Genomic DNA, 23,585 nt, shown 5'->3' on the forward strand with positions numbered 1-23,585 from the left:
CCTGTGGCCCGGTGGGGACCCACACTGGAGCCATCTGCTCCTGAGGGACTGCACCCTGTGGGAGGGAGGGACCCCAGGCTGGAGCAGGGAAGAGTGTGAGGAGTCCTCCCCTGAGGAGGAAGGCGCCATAGAGATAGCGTGTGATGAACCGACCCAAACCTCCATTCCTCATCACCCTGGGCCGCTGGAGGGGAGGAGGGAGGGAAAACCGGGAGTGAAGATGAGCCCGGGAAGAAGGGGAGGGGAGGGAAGAAGGTGTGTTAAGATTTGGTTTTTATTTCTCATTATCCTACTCTGATTTGATGGGTAATAAATTGAATTAATTTTCCCCAAGTCAAGTCTATTTTGACCATGACCAGGGATTGATCTCTCCCTGTCCTAATCTCAACCCAGGAGCCTTTCTGTTTTATTTTCTCTCCCGTCCTGCTAAGGAGGGGAGTGACAGAGCAGTTTTCATGGGCACCTGGCATCCAGCCAGGGTCAACTCACCACACAAGCCAAAACCTTGGCAGCAAGCTAAAGTAGTAACAGAGTGCTGTGAAAAGTCTTTGAAATTGGATTGCACCAGTTATGGGGAAAAGTGAGGGAAGCTTGTGTACACTGACAAAGGTTGGTGCATGTACATTGGACATGGTGATTAAGTCTCCTGAGCCCTAAAACTTCAGCTCTTTTTTTGGGGGTGTGTGTTACAAGAGGCTGTTGGTTTGCTTTTGTTTAAAGTCTTGGTTTGTTTAGGACAAACATTCACAAGATAGGCTCAAGCTGCTCCATCTCACAGAGAGTGCAATGTTTCATGACACTATTTGAAGTTATTTTGCCCAGGACACCTTCAGCAACCAATGGAAGGTGAAAAAAAATTTGCAACTGAGATGGGAGGAAACTCTCAGCTGTATTTCAGTGTACTAGATAACGCTGGCTGGACAGAACTAGAAGCAGGGTGCCCATGATAGCCACCCACCCTCAGTCATACAATGATGATGTCAGATGAAGGATCAGCACAGGATTTGGCCAACTCCCTGCTCAGATAAGTGTTCCCAGGGGAGACTGCCTATCTGAGGAAGCCAGGATTTTGGTAAGTTAGAGTTTAGCAGCAAGAAAACACTTCAAATGCTGCTAATGGAATGTAAGAATGAAGTTGTAAACATTAAGGACCTCACAGATCACAGTGGAGACATGTAACTCTAAACTGAAATGCTGGCTGCTGAGAAAACAGGTGAAAGCAGTCAAAAAGCTTTTTAAGCCACAGAAAAAATACTTCCTTGGTATTTGAAGGATTTTGCAAAATGTCACTGAAACCCAGGATGTTCTAGATGAAATACGTTAGGCTTAACAGCACTGCATTTTAAAGATAAGTGGTTTGTCTGTAAAGCTCCAATCAGCTCTATTTGAAATATGGCATGGGCACACCATAGGCCTGCCTTCCAGTGTGCAGGAAGCATTTGATACATGATTCTTAATATCCTTTAAAAGCAGACCTTCTGCAACAAATGCACATGCAGAACTACCAGTTCTGTAGCACTGCCCTAGAGAGTACATGAACAGAACCAAGGCTGTACCTTGCAGTGGTGGTACACATGAGTAACAGAGAGGACTGGAATCCCAAATTCAGTGACAGGCGACTGCAGAAAGTGGTTGATGAGTTTGGCTTTGGACTAAGCCTGAGGCTGTTAGCATTCACCATGGTTCATTCTATTGGGAGTCCTTCTGAAAAATTCTTTTTCTGTCAACCATATTTTCTTTCATCAGAAATTTTCCTGGCAGTCTGTCTGCTCCAGGTTAATTTTCAACGGTATATTTATTAGATGAAATTGAAACAGTAGCTGAAATTCAGGAAACCTATTCAGAACTGCCAATAACTGTGAAAATGCAGTGAACATGCTGAAAAATATTATTGGCAAACAAAACATAAATTGAATCTTGAGCTTCACTTCTGTAACTGATTTATTTTTTCATTAAAAAAAATTATATTGCTAGCTTCTACTGGATAATCTACACCTTACATTTATGCATACACCAAGAATCAAACTGCATGGTAATAACCCTGTACGTAATAACTACCTATTACAAAACAACTTATAAGGCAGAGGCATCAGTTGTGTCTCTACAATAAAGGGCAGTACAATACTGAACCTGTTGAGGTACTACTTCTTCGGTGTGGTTCCAGCTAAGCTTACCATGCAGATCTGAGTTTGGAAGCAGTAAAGCCACATTTGTGCAGCAGAACAGCTCTGCTTATTGGGTGCAGTGATGCCTGCAGGACCTAACATGCAGCTCTACACTCTACTCCTCTACTTCTTGTTCTGCGGTTGACACTGGAAAAGATGGTTTAGGTCTATCCCAAACAATTCGTAGAGATGTGACTTCAACAGCTTTTCTTAGTGCAGTATCTTTCCAGGAACTGGGCTAGTTACACTCACAGCCATTATCACCAGAGCTCTGCAAAAACATCTATGTGCAGAGGAGAACCACTGCCTTTGTGTACATGCAAAAGGCTCAGCTGCATATGGAGACATGCTAGATTTTCCTCTCTAATTAAAGACTTATAATTCAGTGACTACTTGCTCTCATAGAGGTTTCCCATAGGTCTGTAAATTTGACTTTTTATACAAGATATTAAAAAATTTGTAGCTCCGTACCTGTGTTATAAACAGGAACCCAGTGGTAGAATTCATTCTGGTAGGGTACCGTATCAAATTCACTGCACTGCATCTGACGAAAGGTTGGCAAGCCTTTGTGACAGGGGCTAATGTTACACATGCGATAGCGTTTCCTTTCTCCAGTGCAGTAGTCTCCTCCAAATTGTGGTCTAGAAAAGGAAATTGAGATTGGGACTTGAGATTCTGGGTAAAAAATAAGTTTTAAAAAAGGCGATTTAAAAGAGCAATGTCTTTCAGGTTCCAATGGGATAACAAAGTCAATCTGAATCCTTGACAGGGTAAAGATACCGTTCACGTGTTCAAGTACCCAAACAGGTCAGTATGGAGCAGTGAGATCTAGACAAACCCTATCTCCCAAAGAAGTGCTTGGTACATTGCACATCTGAGCCCACAACAAAGTACCTTATCAAATGAACTCCCTCAAAATACCATATTTTCCAGAATGTTTGACAGTTCTTCCAGAAAAGCCAAGTGATTTCTGCTGTTAGGCACCCTCTTAGTGATTTCTGAAAATGAGATGTAGGGTCTTCATGAACTTAGACATGTATAGAAAATTCTGCCTTTCACGTTTTGTACCTATCAACTCATGTGTCTGAAGCTCAAACAAAGCTGATGACTAGAATAAAACATGAAAGGTGGGTCCTTGATTTCCCTCAGGAACAGATTGCTAGCTATTGTTCTCACCCAATGTTTGAGGACATTTATTTATTTATAGCAGTATTATTAAAGCAACATTTCCATTATTTCTGTAAAGCCTGAATGCTAAATAATAGGATTATTTTCATTTTTTGCAGAAATAAGCTCCATGGAGGGTAAGGACTAAAGAACAAGATGACAATTGTAAAAGGTGAGCCCACTGAATTTCACACAGGTAATGCTTAACTGGGAAGGAGAGGTGTTCAGTGTCTGTCTTGCTCTGACATCTGCTGATAAGTCTCATACAAAGGAGTTTTCAACGTCATGAGTACCTCAAAGATGTTGAATAAAAGGTAAGAAAAGATTGTGCACTCAGCTTACTCTGGGTTATCACATGGTCTCTCTGCGCTCTGAACTCCTGCCCCACATGTCCTTGTGCAATGGGACCAGGATGACCAAACACCCCATCCGCCATGGATTGCTTCAGGAGTCTTGCCTACTGTAATGCACTCACCAGAGAAGCACCACTGAGGAGAGAAGAGAAAGGATAAACAGTTTAAGATTATTGTCACAGGAAAATGTTATTGTGAATTATTTGTTATTCCAGTCCCTGAAGGTCAAAAACTTAAGTGGATATTTCAATGGAGATGTCACAGGATGCCCCTCCTTCACACTGAACAATGGGAGAGCTACTCATGGTTCCTGCGCCACCTTTTACAGGCAGCACAGCTTGCAGGCAGCACAGCTCATGGTCACCTTGTTTTCTCCGCAACGAGTTCCATCTGCAGCTGCATCCAGTTTGGAGCGGCAGGAGCCTTTCACCGAGCACCAGAGTGTTTGGCAAAGATTCTGGAAAAGAAAGAAAACTGTAGCAGTCTGAAGCAGAGCTGAACTCCTATGGCCAAGATTTTCAAAAGTCTCCACAGTTTTGTACATCCATTTACAAAGCCTTATAAGGGCTGTATTTCCAGAGGCAGATGTTCAGAGTTTTCCACAAGTTAGGACCCACCAATGGTCCAAATTTAGGTACTCTGCATTAGTGTACAAGGATGTACTACTTGACAACTGCAAAACAGTGGATACTTTCTATCAAGTGAATCACCTGAACTATGTGAGTTTAAATATTCTTCTCACTGGCTGCTCGGCTCCCAGCTATTCACAGGAAAAATGGCTTTACAAGGTTTGGGTACTACTGTTTATAGCAAAGGTAAACAGAGTTGGTATTATTTTCATTTGATGAGTAATAATGAATACAATGTTCGATTTTCCATTGCTGTCTGCCTGAAAATGTACAGGGAAATCAAAGAGGGTTCGAGAAGCCTGCCAGGTAAGTAAGAACAGCATCATGTCTCCAAGTACCACAGGCAGGTTAATATTTACATAGATCCCAAAACTAGATGAGGAAAAAGAGATCAAAACACAGGTCTCTTAAAACATCTGGAACAGGCTGTCCAAAGAGGTGGTAGAGCCATCATCCCTGGAGGTGTTCAAAAAATGCATAGACATGGCACTTCGGGACATGGTTTAGTAGGCATGGTGGTGTTGGATTGATGGTTGGACTTGATGATCTTGGAGGTCTTTTCCAACCTTAATGATTCTATGATTCTATCAGCCAAGCAGTCGGCAAGGGCATGATCTAAAAGAAGCAGCCCAGGCTAGCTGGCAGAGAAAAAAGCCTAGTGGGCTGGGTAGAGTAAGGGCTCTGGTTAGTGAACGCTTGCATATTCTGTTACTCAGAAACTGTTACCAGTTTTACGCAATACATGGCCAGTAAAGCACAGCATTTCAGCTGCTCGTCCACCTGCACTGGTCAACTACACAGAAGGGACAGAAACTCCTGAGAGCCAACAAAGCCAGCAGGGCAAGAAACATTACAGCTACTTTATAACACGCCGTCTTGTCTCAATCAGAACTGTTCCCTAGAGAATGAGGACAGACATCAAGGGCTATTTCCCTCTCCTCAGTCCACATGCACACCAGCTTCTCTTTTGGTTGACACACAGGAGCCCTGCATGCTTGGGAACTCCTGAATGAGCAGGGCTTTGTGTGGAAGACGACTTCCAAGTTAGAGAAACCAGGGGTGTCACAGACTGTGCATTCCCAACTGGAACAGTGGAAGCAAAAGCCAGGGGCTCTGGGACAGGTCTTGGCTGAGGCTGTTTGAACTGCAGAGTTCAGCACTGGGAGAGGGACACAGCATTGACCTGTGAAGCAGTGTAATCAGAGAAAGGAGCAGATAAGAAAGATCCCACTAGCAGCTCCCACTGGGATTCTCAGAGAAAACAACATGCCAGGTTTGGGACCCAACACAGAAACTGGGCACCTGCAAATATCCAGCCCAAATGAGCTAGTGGCAACATCTGGCCGAGCATGAAATGCAAACCTTGGCTGCTGGTTTCTGACCCGCTTCTGTTTAAAATACCTAAGCTTGGGCACAGAGTTGCCTTTTATTTACTTTCTGCATTTTGTGTTCACCATGGTTTTCATATAGAACAACGAAAAGAAAATTGATAGTACAGGACACCTCAACGCACTCAAAATCTCCGGATGGAATACAATGTCTGGTGCATTGCATCTCGGCTCATTTAGATGCTTTTGGGCAGTGTATACAAGTCAAAGGTTGTTTTGCAGTTCCCTATTTATAGTTAAAGAGTAGCATTACTCAGCAAGTCTTTGAGAAGCCATCATTGTCAGGTTCTTAAGGGAGAGCTACCCAAGCGTTCTGGCGGATGAATTTTCTTCCATCATGAAATTCACTCTTTATTTTAAATATTGTATATAGAACATGTTTTGTGCTTTTTAAGCATATGAAGTGCACTCCTGCACTGTACTTCAGATACCAGAGAAAGGCACAGAAACCAAACACAGCTTTCCACTGATGGTTACATTTTTATGAGATTCACTCACAGATTCCAAAGTCAAGAGTTCACGAAGGAAATTCTTTAGCATTGCAAGAATTTTTTCCACATTGATCTCCATGAGCTTTTTTCCATCTTTAAGAATACTGGAATAACAACACTATAAGAAAAAAGCAGTTTACTGTATGCTTTTGGAGGTAGCAACCAGAAATTCATGACTTTGTCATGGACTCACTGCAAGGCAAGGGATTTTTACTGTAAGCTATATGGTATGCACTTTCTACCCAATCTGTGAGATCACGGTCTTGTGCCTTAAAGGAAATTGAGTCCAAAAAAACCCAGTTTCACTGAATTCAGTGGAAGTTTTGGAGATAAAGAGAGGGCAGTAAGATAAGGATTCAGAGCTCCTACAGCCTGTGCTATAGGAAACTATGGATCTACCTACTACTTGGAAAATTCCTCCCCCTAATCTGTATTTTGCTTTTCTTTTCCTAATTAGAGGGACAATACTTATGTATTTCACAAGATGCTTAGAGGACTTACTACCTAAATGGTCTGTGGAAACCACTATCTGAAATATAAACCTCAGCCTTTGCTACATGTAATCACTAAACTCTGGGGCATATTCAGCTAAATGTAGATTCTCCTCTCAAAAAGAATCTGTGGATTGAATTCAGTCAGACATTAAAAGTTACAGAACCAATGTAGCCTGGTCAGTGAGCGAGTGTTAAGTAAATAGTGGAAAGGCAAAGAACAGTCAGACCTCTTATATAAAATTACTATACTGATCATTCAACATGCCAGGCAGACTATACTATTCACAGCTCCTTTCCTTGCCAGTGCAGCTACCTGCAAAACGGCCTTTCGGTAAAATAGAAAATGGTATTATACCAATTAATTTTCTGACATATGTCTAGCTGTAAAATTGGTTAATCAGGAGATGTCGAATGTAAAGGCCTATAAGGTTCAAACCCAAGGAGAGACAGAATGAACCAATACTGCAAAATTACACTTTAATTTTCTATCTGTACCAAGACAAATTACAGTAACTGAGGAGATTGGAACAGCAGGTAATGAAAGCAATCTTTCAATACCTGCTTCAGATTCAGTAGTTGCAGTTCAACATTGGTAATCATGTTATCTATTAAGTCTGAGAAGATTAATCAGAAATAATCTCCCTAATAGAAGGGTAGATGAGGATACACATAATTATCTGAATGGAATAAACAGTCAACACTGGCAGTCCCCAATCCACAGCTGTACACAATACCTTGCCTAAAAAACATCCAGCATTGCTGATAGCCATAACACCACTTCTTCCACAGCTGTGTTTAACAGGGCGAGCAAGCTGGATGCTATCCACAATGTGTGCTGCATATTGCTGCCCAAAACACAACGAAAATTAGTGATAGCTTAGAGAGATTAGCACTTGAAATCACTGCTTCTCAACTGTTCTATGTAGAAAAATGCTGTATGGAGCCAAATAGCTCTGAACATGCTAGGTACAGTTAAAATACCATACCCACAGCACCTTAGCTAATATAACCAGTTACTCTGCAGTGGCTCCTAGCTCCTGTAGAGAGTTGTGCTGCTGTGACTATACTGCTCCCTTGCATCTCCACAAAACACTGTTTTGCTGTGCTGTGAGAAAGACCCCAGGGTACTTTGTAAACTACGCATTTCCACGGACTGACATTTCTTTTAATTAGTTAAGACCATCAAGAGTTTGAAAAATCAGGACATATGGGCAGACAGCACAACGCTGATTTTTTTCAGAAAACTCTTCCTGGAACTGAAGATTTGTTCCCAGAATGAGTTGGTCAGTCAAAAGCTACAAGCTTGAAGAATCTTGTTTTTTAAAATGAGATTTAAGCTGCGTTGATAATTTTCCTAGGATCAGTATTGTAAGTTTAAAACAAAAATTACTCCAGTGCCGAAGGTCAGGCATTTAACAATAGATATGGGGCCAGATCCAAGAAAGATCTTACAAAATACAAGTTAAACAGTGCAACAACTCACTTCCAAAATCTGTAGAGGGTAATTAAAAGAGTGTTAGGCAATGCCTGCACTGCACATGTTGCCTATGAGACTCTGAACAAGCTACATTTGTAGTTAGCAACTGAGGTTCACTGACTGCACTTCCACACTGTTCAAGAAGCTTAAGTTCTTATCAGAGAATGAGGAAAAACATACAGCACTTACGTCCACATCTTCACAGAAGGTAGCATTGGAGCCATACTGAAGCTGGCACTGGTGATGCACATCGTAAATCACTCCAGGAGCAATGATTGGGGACTTTAAAACTTCTTTTTGGGGGATATCATCCAGACAGAATCCCCACCCGCGGCTAAAAGACAAAAACTGTGTATTAAAAGAACCCTTACAACCACACTTTTTGATTCTGCTATACAGACTTCCAATATTTAGTTCTTAGTTGTAACTTTGCATATGGCCTCTGGAAACAACACTTTCAGATTACAGCTAAGTTATGCTGAAGTGCTAACAAACAGCACTCCATCTAGTAAGGGAGGGTTTACAAAGGCAAAATATATCTTGTAAAAATGGAAATATCATGAGATCATTATGGTTTGCAGAATGGCTTCAAAGCACTCCGCAGCCTCTGGTTAAAGTTATACCATATCACTGCTCTTAAAAAGAACATAATGAATTTGAACAAGTTATTGAAGTCAAGCATATGCCATTGTGGCCAAAGGCAAGGTCTATGATGTTGCCTGAGTCCTTGATGGAAAGGCTTCTTCCTTCCTGATAACCGCAAAAATCTGCAGGCTGCGCTAAACCTGATCTGGTATGACAAGACTCAGGTTCACTTCCAGAAAACAAGAATATAATGGCACTTTTCCCAAACGCTAAGTAAGCAATAAGCTTGGGATATGCCCTCCACGGGAATTAACTCAAGCACACTACAAAAACCTACAGTTAGTAATATAATAATACAGGCTTTACTTTAAACTCCACATAAACATTTCATACACAGCTGTACTCATTTCAGGGAAATGCTGCAACCTGATCACTCACTCTAGGAAACGTGTGATGTATTCCTTGCTGCACTGCGACCAGGTGAGTGGAGTAGGATCATACTGCAACTGTCGGGACATAATATATGGGCGCTTTCCAACAGGCTCACAGTCATTCTCTTTTCCATCGTGCTGGATACCAAAACTGGGGATAAAAACCAACATTTAATAATGCCACCTGATTGGTTGTACCACAACACCTACCTGTGGGTTCCACACTGTGCTTAAAAAGACACTAAGGTTGCTTTCTCCCCTTGTGAGCTGTAGATACCTGTTTGCTAAAAAAAATATAAATATAGAAGACCTGACCCAAGTCCTACAAAAAATCTACACTCCCAACACACTTTCAAACGTGTCTGTTATGTACAGCAATATTGTCCTGCACAAAATAAAGAACGGACTGTAGGAGACTATATTCAGGGGTATTTTTAGGGGAGTCAAAACACTGTTGCACAGTTGGACCAGGAGTCACAGTTTAAACCTCGAAGTTATGTTAAAGGTGCTAAAGCTAAGAGCACTTCCTAGCTCTTGGACCCCAGTTATTTCAGACTTCTACCACTTCAGTTAATATCAGGCTTTGTTAGACTCTGTCTTACACTCTCTTACAATCACGTCTCTATTGCTTGTTTCTTTTAAAATCTCTTTTGATAGATTGAAACAGAGAGGTTGTTTTCAAAATTACTGAATGTTCAGTTAATTCGCCTCCAACCTCCACTTCTTCTTCAGTGAATTTGCCTCCAACCTCCACTCCTTCCTCCTATTTAGCTTTCTCAAACTGTGCCTTACAAACAAATCTCCACAGCAGGTTCTTCCCAACATGGTTCTCTCTAACTTCTCTGGCTTATTAAAAAATGTCTTTATTCAAAAGCTTGTAAAGGTCATAAACATAAAAAACTTCGGGTGGGATTCAACTAACTAAACATACATGCCTCCACATCACCTCATCATGAAGGAGATTATCTGAAATAATAATATAACAAGATATTGCTATATGAAGATGTCGACACCTACATTGTTAATATCTGTAAGTGCGTAAGCCCTTGCATGGAAGAGCAGTGAAAACTGACTCAGGCCGTGATTCAGTCACAGATCAGACAAAGTGAGTTCAAACCACTTAAGACTTTGTTTCCAGAAAATGTAATTGTACCATGACTCAAATGTTCCAAAAGCAGGGCACAATTTCAATCAGAATCAACTCCAGCAATGGGTCTGAGGCATAGAAGCAAGTGTATCCCCTTGCTGACAGGCTCTGTTGACACAGGAGCCTGTGCACATCTAGAAGGACAGTATGGGGGAAGAGTTGACCTTTGGCATTCATCTAAGCAATGGGTGCATGGTTTTCATCTCATTTTTTGTTCATCTGTTCTTATAGACTTTTATTGTCCTTACTTGAACTTTTTAACGCATGTACTCTAACCCAGCTTGAGGGAAGGATGGTTTCATGTTAACAACAAACCCTACAGTATTCAATTTTCTTTGTGGAAACAATTCTTACGGGCAAGGCTTGCAAAGGCAAGTACAGCAGTACTTTGTATCACAGCATCCAAAGGACAAAGAGTTATCAGCCACCCAGGCTAGACCAGGAGAAAGTCACACACAGGTCTATGGGGAATAAGTGTCTTCTGATAACTAGTGTTAATTAAAAAAGCTCCCTGTCAGCAAGTGGTTGTGGGAACCAAGTAACTAAACCCAAAGCACACAGATCCAATTGTAATGATTTGAACATTTTTTACTTATATTATTTGCTTTCTGACAATTGAGGGGTTGAATAAAGAAAGGTCAATTAATGGAACAAGACTTGAGTAATCTTTGTTTCAGATTATTATTATTATTGGTGGTGGTGGTAGTAGTAGTAGTATTAGCATTATTAGTATTATTATTATTATATCCCAGGAATTAATCCTGACTAGTGGTTGGGTGCATAATGAAAATAATATGACTGTAGATACAGGAGTGAACATGTCACCTAGCCAAGCAACATGGTCCAGCTGAAAGGTACAGGCATTATAGCCAAACTGGAGTACCCATGAGACAGACCTTTACCCTGGCGAAAACAGCTCAGTGTCAAAACGGATTAAAAAATCAGAATTTTTCAGGTAGGTTTAATAAACCAACTAACCAGCCAAAACACCCTTAATAATCAGAAATACTGAGAAATCTAGTTTCAAGCAAAAATACCTAATCATAAGAGAAGTTTATCTGTGTCCAAAACTAAATGCCTAGGAACTTTAGTTGACTTGACCGAAGTGTAACCACAACAGCAATATTAATATAGAGATATCAGCTATGAAGAAATGCCCCAAAGTTACTTTATTTGTCAGAAAGAAGAACAAAGATTTGGTATTTCTATGAAGTTTGACTTCTTGAATTAAAAACGGTTTCTAGCTAATCTGCAGCATTGAAATACCTTGATATAATGAGACAGGTATGTTTTATGTAAACAATTTGGATTGATTTGGAGATCATCTGAAGTAATTGCACAGTAATTCAGTGTATGTTTGGAAAAATTAGCATGATTAAGTGATGCGTCTTTGTGGCTTAATTATTTCATCCTGATGTACTGCCCTAGCAGACTCAGTTAAAAGGGGCAGACTGAACAGCTGTAAATATAAACAAAGGTGAAAGGCTTAAGAATCTCTTTCTTATTCTGTTGCTTAGAAAAAACAAACACAGTTTTGATTTTAATAATAGAGACATTAACTCTCTCCTTGTTTTGTTTCTGTCTGGCATTTTGAGTATTAACATATCAATAATAAATAAAACTCAGCTAGGTCACCTCTTCACTTTCAACTGTACCTGTGTCCAAGTTCGTGAGCAATAGTGAAAGCCAAAGGAAGGCCAGAATCTTCATTGATGTTACAGCTTCTGTGAGGTTGACACATGCCTGACAGATGAGACAAACCCAATGTTTCACAGGGACGATTCATGCCAGCACAAATGTCCTTTCTAGAATCACAAAAGAGACATGCCATTAAAAGAGCTTAAAACCAACTGTAGAGTGTCACTTACACTGGGTGGTAAGCCTCCATCTTATAATGTGTCAGTGCTAATTTGCATTTTAAGCAAAGCATAGTGTTAACATTATTACAAACATATATGCAACAACAACATGCACTTGTTCTGCTACTATCATATTATACTACTATAATTTGTAGCCAATACTTATGTTGCTGTCGTGTCTAAATAAACATGTTTATTGTCAACTCACATAAGAAAGTTTTAAAACCTCGACCTCTGACACTGTTTTGAGGTATGGTTTATTAAACTCACGATACCTCAGTTTCATTCAAATCAACTGTTTGAAGTCTGTTTATTTCAAGACGTAAACCATGCATCATTGTGAGATGTCTTTTTCTCATTCTTATTTTAAGATTTGTTGACTCTATTCTTTACTGCGTAATTGGGGGGGGGGGGGGAGGCTGGTTTTTTAGGGGTTTTTTTTGCCTGACAGACTTTAACTTACGACTTTTTTTTGTAGAACTTAGGCCCAATCTTTACTCTCCGTTGTGTACAGATTGGATCCATTTTTATGGACCTGCAGAAGTTGTTTCACACCCTGCCACAAATTGCCTGTATAACCTCAGACATCACCTCTAAGTTTTCTGTGCCTCACCTTGCTCACATGTAAAAAACCCAACTTTACGTCTCCTTAAATACAGGGATAATATTTTAAAATCACACACTTTAAAAATAAATGGCACTGTGCTTGCAAAATACTCTTCCATTCTGAGCTACACATGTATATTACTTTAGCATTTGTCAGCATGGAGTTGTTCATCTATATGCTCCATTGTTTTGGTATATTGCCTCAAAGAAGAACAGAGAAGTGATTGAGCACAAAATGAGATAGGATCAAGTGGAGAAAATTACCTGAGCTCTGCAAATTGCTAATCTCTCTGGATATACAGATCTCAATTTCCTGACTAAGGTGCATCTCTAATAAAACACCCACATGCATACATAAAGTGTTAAATGTACTTTGAAAACAAATGAAAAACAATCCCTTTGAAAAGTACAGCATGTCTAACCTTAACCACGTTTTTATAATATAGTTTATATTGTCTGCCTGTATGAGTGTCAGACATGCTCACACAAAGGTTATTTTTGCATTAACACTGTGTTTCAGAAACAGCACGTCTTCATCAGAACACTTTACTGGGTTCTATGCAGGATGAACTAAATGATGTCATGAGCCTATAAAAAAAAATCACCACCAAAAAAAATGCAACTAAACAATAGTCAGTTACAGGCACTGAACTGCTGTCACACCTGGTTAGAAGGACGGCCACGTCATGGTGTGTAGGGTTGACGTCACTCTTGGGGTTGACACTCTTCTGCCATTTGCAGAAGCTGGCTAGTGTCTTATCAGCATGGTGAACTATCTTCAAGCCTTGCTAATGGGAAATGAAGGAAAATATTATTGTAAAGACCACACTGCACTGCAATAACATGTCAGTGATGTTAGCTGTGAGGCTGGGTAGTCTTTGAAATGCAATTGATTATGCTTTTGTCTAAAGCTAGAGTCATCATTAGGAGCTATTACATCTATTTATCTAATGTACTGAATATTAAGTTAAAATGTTGACATTTTTGTAATTGGGGCAGTTAAAGGAAAAATTAAATGCAGAAATGTACATATTTTTTGGTGGGTGATGTTTGTAAGATCCAACACTGAGTTGAAACTTTCAAACAAGCATTTTATATTCTCTTGAAAGCAAGTTTTCCTCTATAGAGAAGGTAAAGACTAATTAGTGTGGGACTTCATGCTCACATTTGTCACTCAGTGTTACATGAACAATGTCATGCTCAGCAAACTATTGTGCTTCTAAGGGTGTACTTCCTTCATAATATTTTTCAATTCCAAAGAGAAGCCATGCAGTCATAGGTGGTTCTTCCTCATCTTATTATAATGTAGTATACATGCAAGTTACTGGAATTTCTTCTGAAATACAAAGTATGCAAAATAAATGCATTCAAAAACGTATTTTGTCATTTCTGCTCTTGGGCATTTACTGCATCTTGTCTCAGTTTACTCTATTTAAGTAAAGTAAACCTTTTACAAGGCATCTAAATAACATTGTTACCACATAGTAATTTCTAGGTCACTTAAAGCCAAAGTTTGAAAGATACCCAACACTGCTGCTTCCAACATTGCCATGCTGAACTGAACAAGAATCCACGGTTTATTATCAAAACAGCCACAGAATTTTAGCAAGTAAACTTAATTGGAGGTCACCATGGACTTCAGGTCCTAACTTTGGCCTGCATATTTTTACATTGAGGGCTATAGGGATAGACTCTATCCTAATGGTTATTTCAGAAGACATAGCCTGGCCCCATGGCTTCGTTCACTGCCTTCAATAGCACTGGGACCATCCAGCTTGTGGTTATAAATCATAAGCCACTGAGAAAATCTCCCTAATGTGTTCCTGCAGTCAGAGCAAGCTATGACATGCACAGTGTTTTAAAAATAACTATAAAACCATGACAATCAGCATGTATTTAAGCACGTAGGAACATTTTTGTGAATGAGAAACATGGAAACTACCAATATGCATCTAGCTTACAGCAATTAGCATCTACTTAGTCCTCATTTTTTTTGTTTTGAAAGGGATCTAAAAAGGAAAATATGTGTTTGAGCTGCACATTAACAGATTTACTTCTTCAGAGACCCGCAAATACTCTAGCATTACACTTTGTGTTTCAGGTAATGTGAGCTAATTGGATTCTGAGTGATGATGCACAATTTCTGTTTCTCATCCAGTCTTCCTTGGAATTCCATGTGCTTTTGACATTGAGGATAGTCCATTTCTCCATTCCTAATTTGCCTGTTTTAATTACATTTTCCTTGGCAATTTTATGCAGAAATATCTGAAGTCATCAGCTAAATACTTTGCCATCCAGGGCCGCACTTACTCCAAAAATAGACATGCCAAAGATTAATAGAAGGGTAAAATGAACACATTATTCAAGCAAATAAACCCTCTTCTCCATAATTATAGCTCAATGCATTAAGTCCCAAGTTTTGTAAGTGACATTTTGAGGAAAATAGAAACCTTACCTCCTCCTCCTCAAAGAGGATGAGCCGGACCAGCACAATGTGAATGGCATTGCCAATGCTTGGATCGTGGAACAACCCTGTGACCTGTGCCAAAGCCAGGAGGTGTGAGATTAATTCCTCTATAGCAGAACAGGACTTCAGAGAGAAAATACGACATTTACTTCAAGCACACTGTTCATGTTGGGGTGAGGGTGTTGTTTTGTTCTTTAAATACCCAATGCACTTCAACGAAAGTTTACTGAAATGCAAGAAATGTTAGAACTACCGCAAAGGGCACTCTGCCAAATGAAGGATGATACAGGATTTGGCAAAAGTTGCTAAGCTAAAGAGTAAAAGCACATGCAAGATTATTTTATAACCATTTCCCTTTCAAGAACTTCATAGTTCTTAAAAAATGCTAGCAGAAAAGAGCACAACATCTAGAATCACATAACGCTGATGGAGAGGTCCAATCGGTGCAAAAAAATCCAGCATATCAAAGCGTTCTGATTTGATTTGATAGGAATCTGCTTCTGCTACAACAAAGCAAAAGTTAGTCAGTAGTAGGCAAAGAGAAATCAGTTAAATGATGGATACTCTTGTGTTTTCACAGCACAGAAAAGGATGATAAGAACAAAAGCAAAGATAATGAACCCATTAAAAAAAAGAATATATGTAAAAAAAGAGCAAGAATCGAACTCAGCAAAAATTTGACACAAATGTCATAAACATCAACACAATGTTAGGCAGGAGGAAGGAGAATCAGAAGATAAAATGGTCATAATCTATCTATATGTGAGCTATGCCATGTATCACAAGAAATGTTAACGGACAAAATGGATTGTGTTTGGGGCAAAACTGTTTTGGAGAAGACCACTGAAGGAGAAATTACCAAAATTAAGTGGAAACTATGTTTACAAAGGTCTGATTTGACTACAGATCTTTTTCAAGGTATTATACTGAAAATTGAATCATAGTGAGTAATCTCAGGTACAGACTGCAGAGAAAGTGCTAAGACTTGTTTGTTCCTGAATCTGATCATGACAGGGTTTTATTCCACATATTTACCCTGTGTGGACAAAACCTCACGTGCTCAAATCAGCTTTGTTTCTGTTTACTCAGGCTTACTGCCTCAGTAGCGAGTCAGACTGCCTGGGACGCAGCTGGGAACATACTGTATAAACATAAGGGACAGATCGGTTACCATGGCTAGAATTACCCTGTGACTAATTTCACATATATTACACACGTACCATGATAACGACATAGAAGACATCCTCAATAGACTCTCCAAGATCAATATCTACTATGATAGATAGCAACAGAAGATGTATCTGTAGGCAGTCTCATGAAATGCTATTGCTTTTCCCAGGTCAACTTACATTTCCAAACTTGCCACACATGAAAACATTGAAAGTTAAATATTTTTTTTTCAATATGGACTTTGTATTATAGGCAGGATACTAATTTCCTATGGTGCTGGTTGGATTTGTGACCAAAACAGGAACACACTGATATTTTAGCTCTTGCTAAGTTACTACAATTTCCAGCAGGCTCCTGTGTGCCTTTCTCATCCACAGACATGGGAAAGAATCCACATACTTAAAAATGTACAATTTCTCTCTGTTGCTGTAGCTACCAAACTGAAATCACCAGTGAGCAATAGGTTCCAGGGGAGACAGGGAATTTCAGTGGAAAGAAAATTAATGCTAGCATTTATAGCTATGAAACTTGTCTCACTTAAAATCCAGAGAAAAAGTATGCCTATGCAAAATGTAAGGTAGAAAATGCTTTAAAATAGAGTTTCAATAAATATCTATGAACGATAATACATTTCTTTCACTGAACGATGTTACAGACTTGTTTCAAGGTGATCAGTAACATAATCAAGTTAAAAATCTGCTTCATTCATTGATCAAAAAAAAGGAAATATTGTACATACCATATTCATTATAGTGAGGATATATGATTCCACGTGGTCACTTCCATGATATTCAACCATCTTACTGTCTGCAACCACAAGCGTCTCCACCCATCGCTCCTTGCTGACAGAGCGCCGAGAAACCTTTCTGACCGCCATATGATTTTGTTCCCATCTCTCCCTCCAGTGCTGCTGCTGATTGAAAAAGCTGAGGGTATCTGGAAGAATAAGAAGCAACGCTGACTTGAAAATATTTTCAAGTTTGATTTGAAGTGTACGGCTGTAACACTTGCAGACAGAAGGGTAGCATTGCAGAACCACAGGATGATGTATGTTGTAAGGGACTTCTCGCTGCCACCTACCTGAACCACAGCAAGGCCAACTCCAAAGTGACACCAGTCTGCTAAAGGTCCTGTCCAGTAAAGTTCTGAATACCCTGCTAGATGGATTAAACACGCATCCAAAAGTTAACCGTACTCAAACACCAGGGTTTAAGGTGCGAGACAGAGCCAAGCTAAAAAAATTTAATTGGGGATGACATTTTCTCTTCTGTAGTTTGGTTCTAAACTCTCTAATGATACCAGTTCATAGACAGATAAGGGATATGCTTTCTCCACAGGTAGCTCTTATTCTCAGCAGAATGGCACGTTAAGCCCAGTGCTGTGGCACATGCATGAATGGTTTGTTCTGTGCATGGAAAATATCTCAGAAGACTAGGGATGCTTCACCAGCAGGTGTCATCTAAATACCAGCCAGGCAGACTGCCATGGGCTCCTCAGTGGCTGTCATGTCTGACTGACAGGTGAGACACTTACCATTTTGACTGTAATTTTGGGATCAGTGCATCTAAAGCCTTTCAGGAAGAAGCCTTTGTTCTGTAGAGTTGCTAGCATCAGTGGGGCTAATTACTCTCCACTCATTCTAGCTTTGAACACCAGCTGAATGTGTTACCAGGGGAATACCAGGGATGTCACTACCCCTAGGCCTGAAAAAGACATGAAAGATGCCAGTTTGACAGCAACTGGTGGCATTTTTCCAAGCCAGAAGCCAGAGAAACACTTCAATAGTGCCGGGATTCCCCGAGTCCTAGGAAGGATCAGGAGCGCTTGTTGCTATTACAGACACTGCAGTAGTCCTTTGGCATCTGGAAGATGATAGCCTTATTCCAGAAGGGGCATATCCACAGGCGAGAAAGACAGCTCAAAGTGCTTACAGTCTGTCCAGCATCACCCCCACGACTGTGTGGCAGGGGTCAGTTATCCAGCACTGCCTGCATCTCCCAGCACTGCTAAGTGTTGAGAGAGAACTATCCAGACCACTCTTCCCTTGAAGAATGGATTACCTGGCAGCTAGGTCCCAAACCTTGTGTTCACACCAGCAGATGATCTGTTACGCCTTTGTCATGAACGCACTGTTTGCCCTTTAGGACCTAAGTGCAGCCAGAATGTATCACGGCATCTTGCATGTCTACAAAATGTGGCACCCCTATTAATGATTATTAATGACTATTAATGATGTGTATAATACATCTCTCAGCATAAGAGGTGATTGATATCTCCGCTTATTGTATATGTGCAGAAGATGTATAGTTTTTTAGAAATGGGTCTCTGAGGTCAGTCTGAAAGATGCCTAGAGAAATAAATGCTGGTCCTGATAATATTTTATGTGTAAAATTGAAATATGCCACATTAGTAATCAAAACTACAGCAGCCACATCTCACATTTGGAACAGAGCCACACTGTGACCAGTTAGCACTGCGTTGCAACACCAGTTCAGGATTTCAGCCAGCAGCATGTGCATACCACCAAGAAGCACACAAACCCACAAACCTACCCCAGTTAGGTTCATTCTGCTAGATGGTAACCTGTACCTCCCTAGACTACCTTTTAAAGGATACTGTAGGAAACTAAATGTAGCTTCCACTGCGTGGAATGTCATGTATTCTATGCTGTAGACCTATAATTAACAAATAAATAGATAGATAAATGAAGTTGTAATTAATTTCTTTTTTACATGAACGTATTTGCATTTTAAAAAATGCTGAAGGTACTGCTTGTGAAGGACAGAGAACCGTAACATTTTTGACCTGCCCAGCAAGGCAAACAGCATAAAACCATAACTGAATACAAGACATGTTTGAATAAACGTAAATAAATTCCAATAAACATGTAAGCTTCTAATTTTTCCTATCCATACAGTGTCATGATATAGAGCCCAAGAATATAAATTTCCTTTGTGATTACTAACCCAAATCACTTGTCAGGTTCATCCTGTGCACCAATAATGAGACTCTGTCTCTTTGTCCTATAGATATGTCAACTACTAAAAAAAGTTAATCAGCAAAGAATGTTGCTTTCTCACCAAGCCAAGGGATTCAAAGAAAGGCATATATTTTTGTATCATAACCTTGAAGAATGAGCTGCATGGAAGAATAGCTTCTTGTCTACATGCAAGAATATAATTTGTGAGTAAAGACAAAGAAAAGGAAGTGGTGGTTTATTTGGTTTTGTTCATGTGGGGCTTAGGGGGTTTTGTTTTCAGAAAAGGAAAATGGACTATCACTGCTATAATCTCTACCCCAACCCCACTAACCCAGGCTGCAGCACCACTCCTGCTGTCTCCCTCAACCTTTGTTCAGTTACTGCAATAGTCACCTCTATGAGGCGCTATTTATGAGCTGCATTCATTAGTTTCTCTTGTACATTTGCATGGTTTTCAGCATTCTTTTTTCTATGAATTGCCGTTCTCATTATCTACATTTTTAAGTGTTTTGTGCTGAGAAAAACTTTCCCCACAGCTGTCTGAGCAAAAAATTCTGTTCAGAATGCTGGTTAAGTGATTTGTTTATGGCCAAATAAAACATGCCAGCTGTCAGGCTTTGCATTCACATCTAGCAAAGAATTCTGTTTATTGTCTGGACAGGTGACAGCACCAGAGGCAAAAATGTTTAAAGCCATACAAACTGCAACGGCGAACAACCCTTGGGGAGAAGTGTGGAGTCCTGGTTAAGCATGAGGCTATGAACCACAGGAAAATCTCAAAAGAGATTCAGGTTGTGAAAATAAATGCCAGGCAGCAAAAGGATTCTGCATATAAAACTCTCCTCAGAGACTGATCCCCTCAAGTGCAGGGAACTGATCTGGAAGGGTGTCATCTAAGGACTGGATAGTGTCTCCTGGCAGTTTTTTTAGTTAGATGACGCAGAGAGGAAGAACCTCTTGGAGCTACACTAACATACAGGCAGCTATAAAGTATGGTTCTACTTCTGCTTTTATGTCTCTCCAAATGATGTTTGTGTCTGTTAAGCTTTTTATTCTGATGTAAAATAGTCTCACCTTAAATTAGCAAAGCGTTGCAAGTGATTTCAGATTTGCTGACAAATCCCAGGGCACCCTGTTGTCCAGGAATGGAAAGCTTGACTAGGAGCCCACCAGTTCAGGAATACCCAAGGAGTGATGGATGGTCTGAGACCTAGTAACATATGGTGCTATCTGAGAAAAGCCTGCTACCCTGCACTCTTCCATCATAACTGCTGAGCACAGCAGACTCTACAAGTAGCAGAAGAGAGAAAGGGGGTACTTGAACCCTTGAGAAAGAGATATAACACAGGTAGGTATAGTGCTGGAGTCCTTAGGAATAGAAGAGAAGGTAGTGCTGAAAGTACACTCAGGATAGGCTAAGACTAAACAAAAAGAAGGTTGGTAAGAGATTCAGCTAACATCTGCATGAAATTCAAGCAACAATACTCAGTTTTCTACCTGTTGTGGGAGGTGATTTTGCAGATGTAAGGCTTTTATTACAAAACCCGATTCAGCCAAACAAGTCACATGCAATGCTCCATAAGTCATATGTGATATCCAGCCATATCACTGCATAACTAGGAGAAATGGTGTCATGGTTTAAACCCAGCCAGCAACTAAGCCCCACGCAGCCATTTGCTCACTCCCCCTGCAGTGGGACAGGGGAGAGAATCCGAAGAGTAAAAGTGAGAAAACTCATGGGTTGAGATAAAGACAGTTTAATAGGTAAAGCAAAAGCCACACACACAAGTGAAGCAAAGCAAAGCAAGGAATTCATTCCCTCCTTCCCATGGGCAGGCAGAGGTTCAGCCACCTCCAGGAAAGCAGAGCTCCATCACACGTAACAGTTACTTGGGAAGACAAATGCCATCATGTGCCCTGAAACTATCCATACAAATCCTACTTGACTAATTCAACAACGTATAGGACCTTTAACTCTCAGCTAAAAGGAAAGATTTTAAGTTAACTGTTAGTCTCAACTTCATAAGAAAAACCAGTACTACACAAACTTCTCCAGTACAGGCTAAAACTCCATGGCTTCTGTGTAGGAAGGAAAAGTTATATTCTCTTTTAGCAAATCAATGTCATTTTTCATTTGGTAACAACAGAACTGTATCATAATTTTCCAATCCCTATTAACAAAGAGCTTTCTAATCTTTAGTAAGTAATACCAAGTCTTATTACAAAAAAACTTTTAAGTTCTTCTTCATTTTGAACATACCCAGTCAAAATGTTGCTTGATTAGGTTTTTTTGTTAATTTCTGCTTCCCTCTCCTGTCCCCCCCAAATGCCCTTAAAGAACAGATACTCATGTCACTTGAAGGCATTATGTGAGATTTCCAGATCAAAGGCTGTTTTTCCACCTTCATTTCCTGCAGGTGTTGCTCAGGGAAGAGTGCAGCATACAGTGAAACACAAGGGGACCTCAAGGTGCTAACTGCACACAGCCACCTCTCAACACCTTTGGAGATACACTGGGCTTTGAAGAAGAAAGGTGAAAATGTCTGGAAATTCCTAGAAGAGGAGAATGCAGCTGTCCTGGTTTCGGCTGGGATAGAGTTAATTTTCTTCATAGTAGCTAGCATAGTGCTGTGTTTTGGATTTAGTACCAGAAGAATGTTGATAACACACTGATGTTTTCAGCTGTTGCCAAGTAGTGCTCAGACTACTCAAGGACTTTTTGAGCTTCTCCTGCTCGGCCAGGTGCATAACAAGCTGGGAGGGAGCACAGCTAGCACAGCTAACCCAAACTGACCAAAGAGCTATTCCATACCATATAACGTCATGCTCGGGGGGGGGTTAGTTAGTTCGGTCGGTCGCTCGCGGCTCGGGGACTTATTATTATTTTCTCTTATTAAACTGTCTTTATCTCAGCCCTCGGCTCTAACCTTTTATTTTCTTTCCGATTCTCTCCCCCATCCCACTGAGGGAGGGGGGGGGGGGGGGGAGGGAGCGGCTGCGTGGTGCTGAGTTGCCAGCCGGGTTAAACCACGACAGCAGCCTACGACTGAAGGCTGTCAGACAAAATATAGTAGTACTGATTACGTATTCACTTCCTATCATATCCTTTCTCTTTGAGCAAAAGCTCTTTCATTTTTACCAGTCTATATTATTCACAGTCAAAATGCTACATCTCCAGACACAAGGTATGAGCAACGCTAGGGATGCTAGACTAAGAAATCCCACACAGTTTAGAACCTGCTACATCATAATTTTTCCTATAACCTTCACTCTGTTCCAAGATGTGCCTTTAATGTAAGTATTAACAAAAAGACTGTATTTTGGGGTGAGTTCTTCAAGAGGTCAATAAACTCTGTTGAACAGAGTCATTGTACAAGGGAAGATGAATAAACATATGAACTCATCATTAGTAACATTAACCTAGCACTAAGAAGTACACGCAAGTCCAACCATAGACTAAATAAAGGAAAGGCTGAGGAGTGACTCAGCTAGTAAGAATTAAAAGAGTAGTAAGGCAGAAGAAATCAACACAGTTTTCTGAAAAGTGATTATTATGCTGTCAGCTTTGGGCTAGATCTGATAAAGGACTTGGGCTTTCCCGGGACAGTGCTATAGGCACTATACTTCTGGATAAAGAAGGTGGGACCTTCTCCTCTTTCACTTACGAAGGAGCAGGGCAATTCTAATATCTGATTTACTACGAGAACTTACTAATTATTTACAAAACTCAAATACAGTAAGTGAACCCCTCCTGCTATTCTAACTATCTTTGTTGAAGTAAATAAGGCAGTTATCTAGAAAAGCTCAGTGAAACCAAATACACTAGAAATTTTGTACACTTAAAATCTTCTTATATACGCAATCGTGGTTACACATATCCCTAACAAAACTAAGCCTGCATGACTGACAATGCGAGAGTAAGGGCTCACACGCTGTATGGAAAAACTGCTGTGAAACAAGGAAGAAAGGATGTGAACTTAGAACAGAACAGGTAACAAACCAGCTCTCTTCGTAAGCATTTCTGAAACAGGCAAAGCTAAATCACACAACCGCTTTCCAAGTGTGAAGCAGTGTTCACACAGGAAACAGTTACAGCTATTTAATCACGTACTTCCCCATGTTGACAACACTCAAGTCCCAACAAAAACAAGCACAGAGAAAGAAAGCTTACAACTT

The 23,585-nt window shown here is 40.3% G+C and overlaps 1 protein-coding gene across 1 annotated transcript in view; it reads right to left on the reverse strand.

The window, feature by feature from the left end:
• ADAMTS12 (ADAM metallopeptidase with thrombospondin type 1 motif 12) overlaps positions 1-23,585 on the reverse strand; it is a 178,410-nt gene that overhangs the window by 58,968 nt on the left and 95,857 nt on the right. Inside the window, exons 5-13 of the mRNA XM_035902749.1 lie at positions 17,169-17,365; positions 15,248-15,331; positions 13,456-13,580; positions 11,983-12,132; positions 9,188-9,331; positions 8,354-8,498; positions 4,050-4,142; positions 3,675-3,820; positions 2,637-2,806 (exon numbers count right to left, since the gene is read on the reverse strand). Of these exons, the coding sequence (XP_035758642.1) occupies positions 2,637-2,806; positions 3,675-3,820; positions 4,050-4,142; positions 8,354-8,498; positions 9,188-9,331; positions 11,983-12,132; positions 13,456-13,580; positions 15,248-15,331; positions 17,169-17,365 (1,254 nt within the window). The remainder of the gene's footprint in view (positions 1-2,636; positions 2,807-3,674; positions 3,821-4,049; positions 4,143-8,353; positions 8,499-9,187; positions 9,332-11,982; positions 12,133-13,455; positions 13,581-15,247; positions 15,332-17,168; positions 17,366-23,585) is intronic.

The sequence above is a fragment of the Egretta garzetta genome, unplaced genomic scaffold (assembly GCF_000687185.1).
Source record: "Egretta garzetta isolate BGI_Z169 unplaced genomic scaffold, ASM68718v1 scaffold59, whole genome shotgun sequence".
NCBI classification, from domain to species: domain Eukaryota; kingdom Metazoa; phylum Chordata; class Aves; order Pelecaniformes; family Ardeidae; genus Egretta; species Egretta garzetta.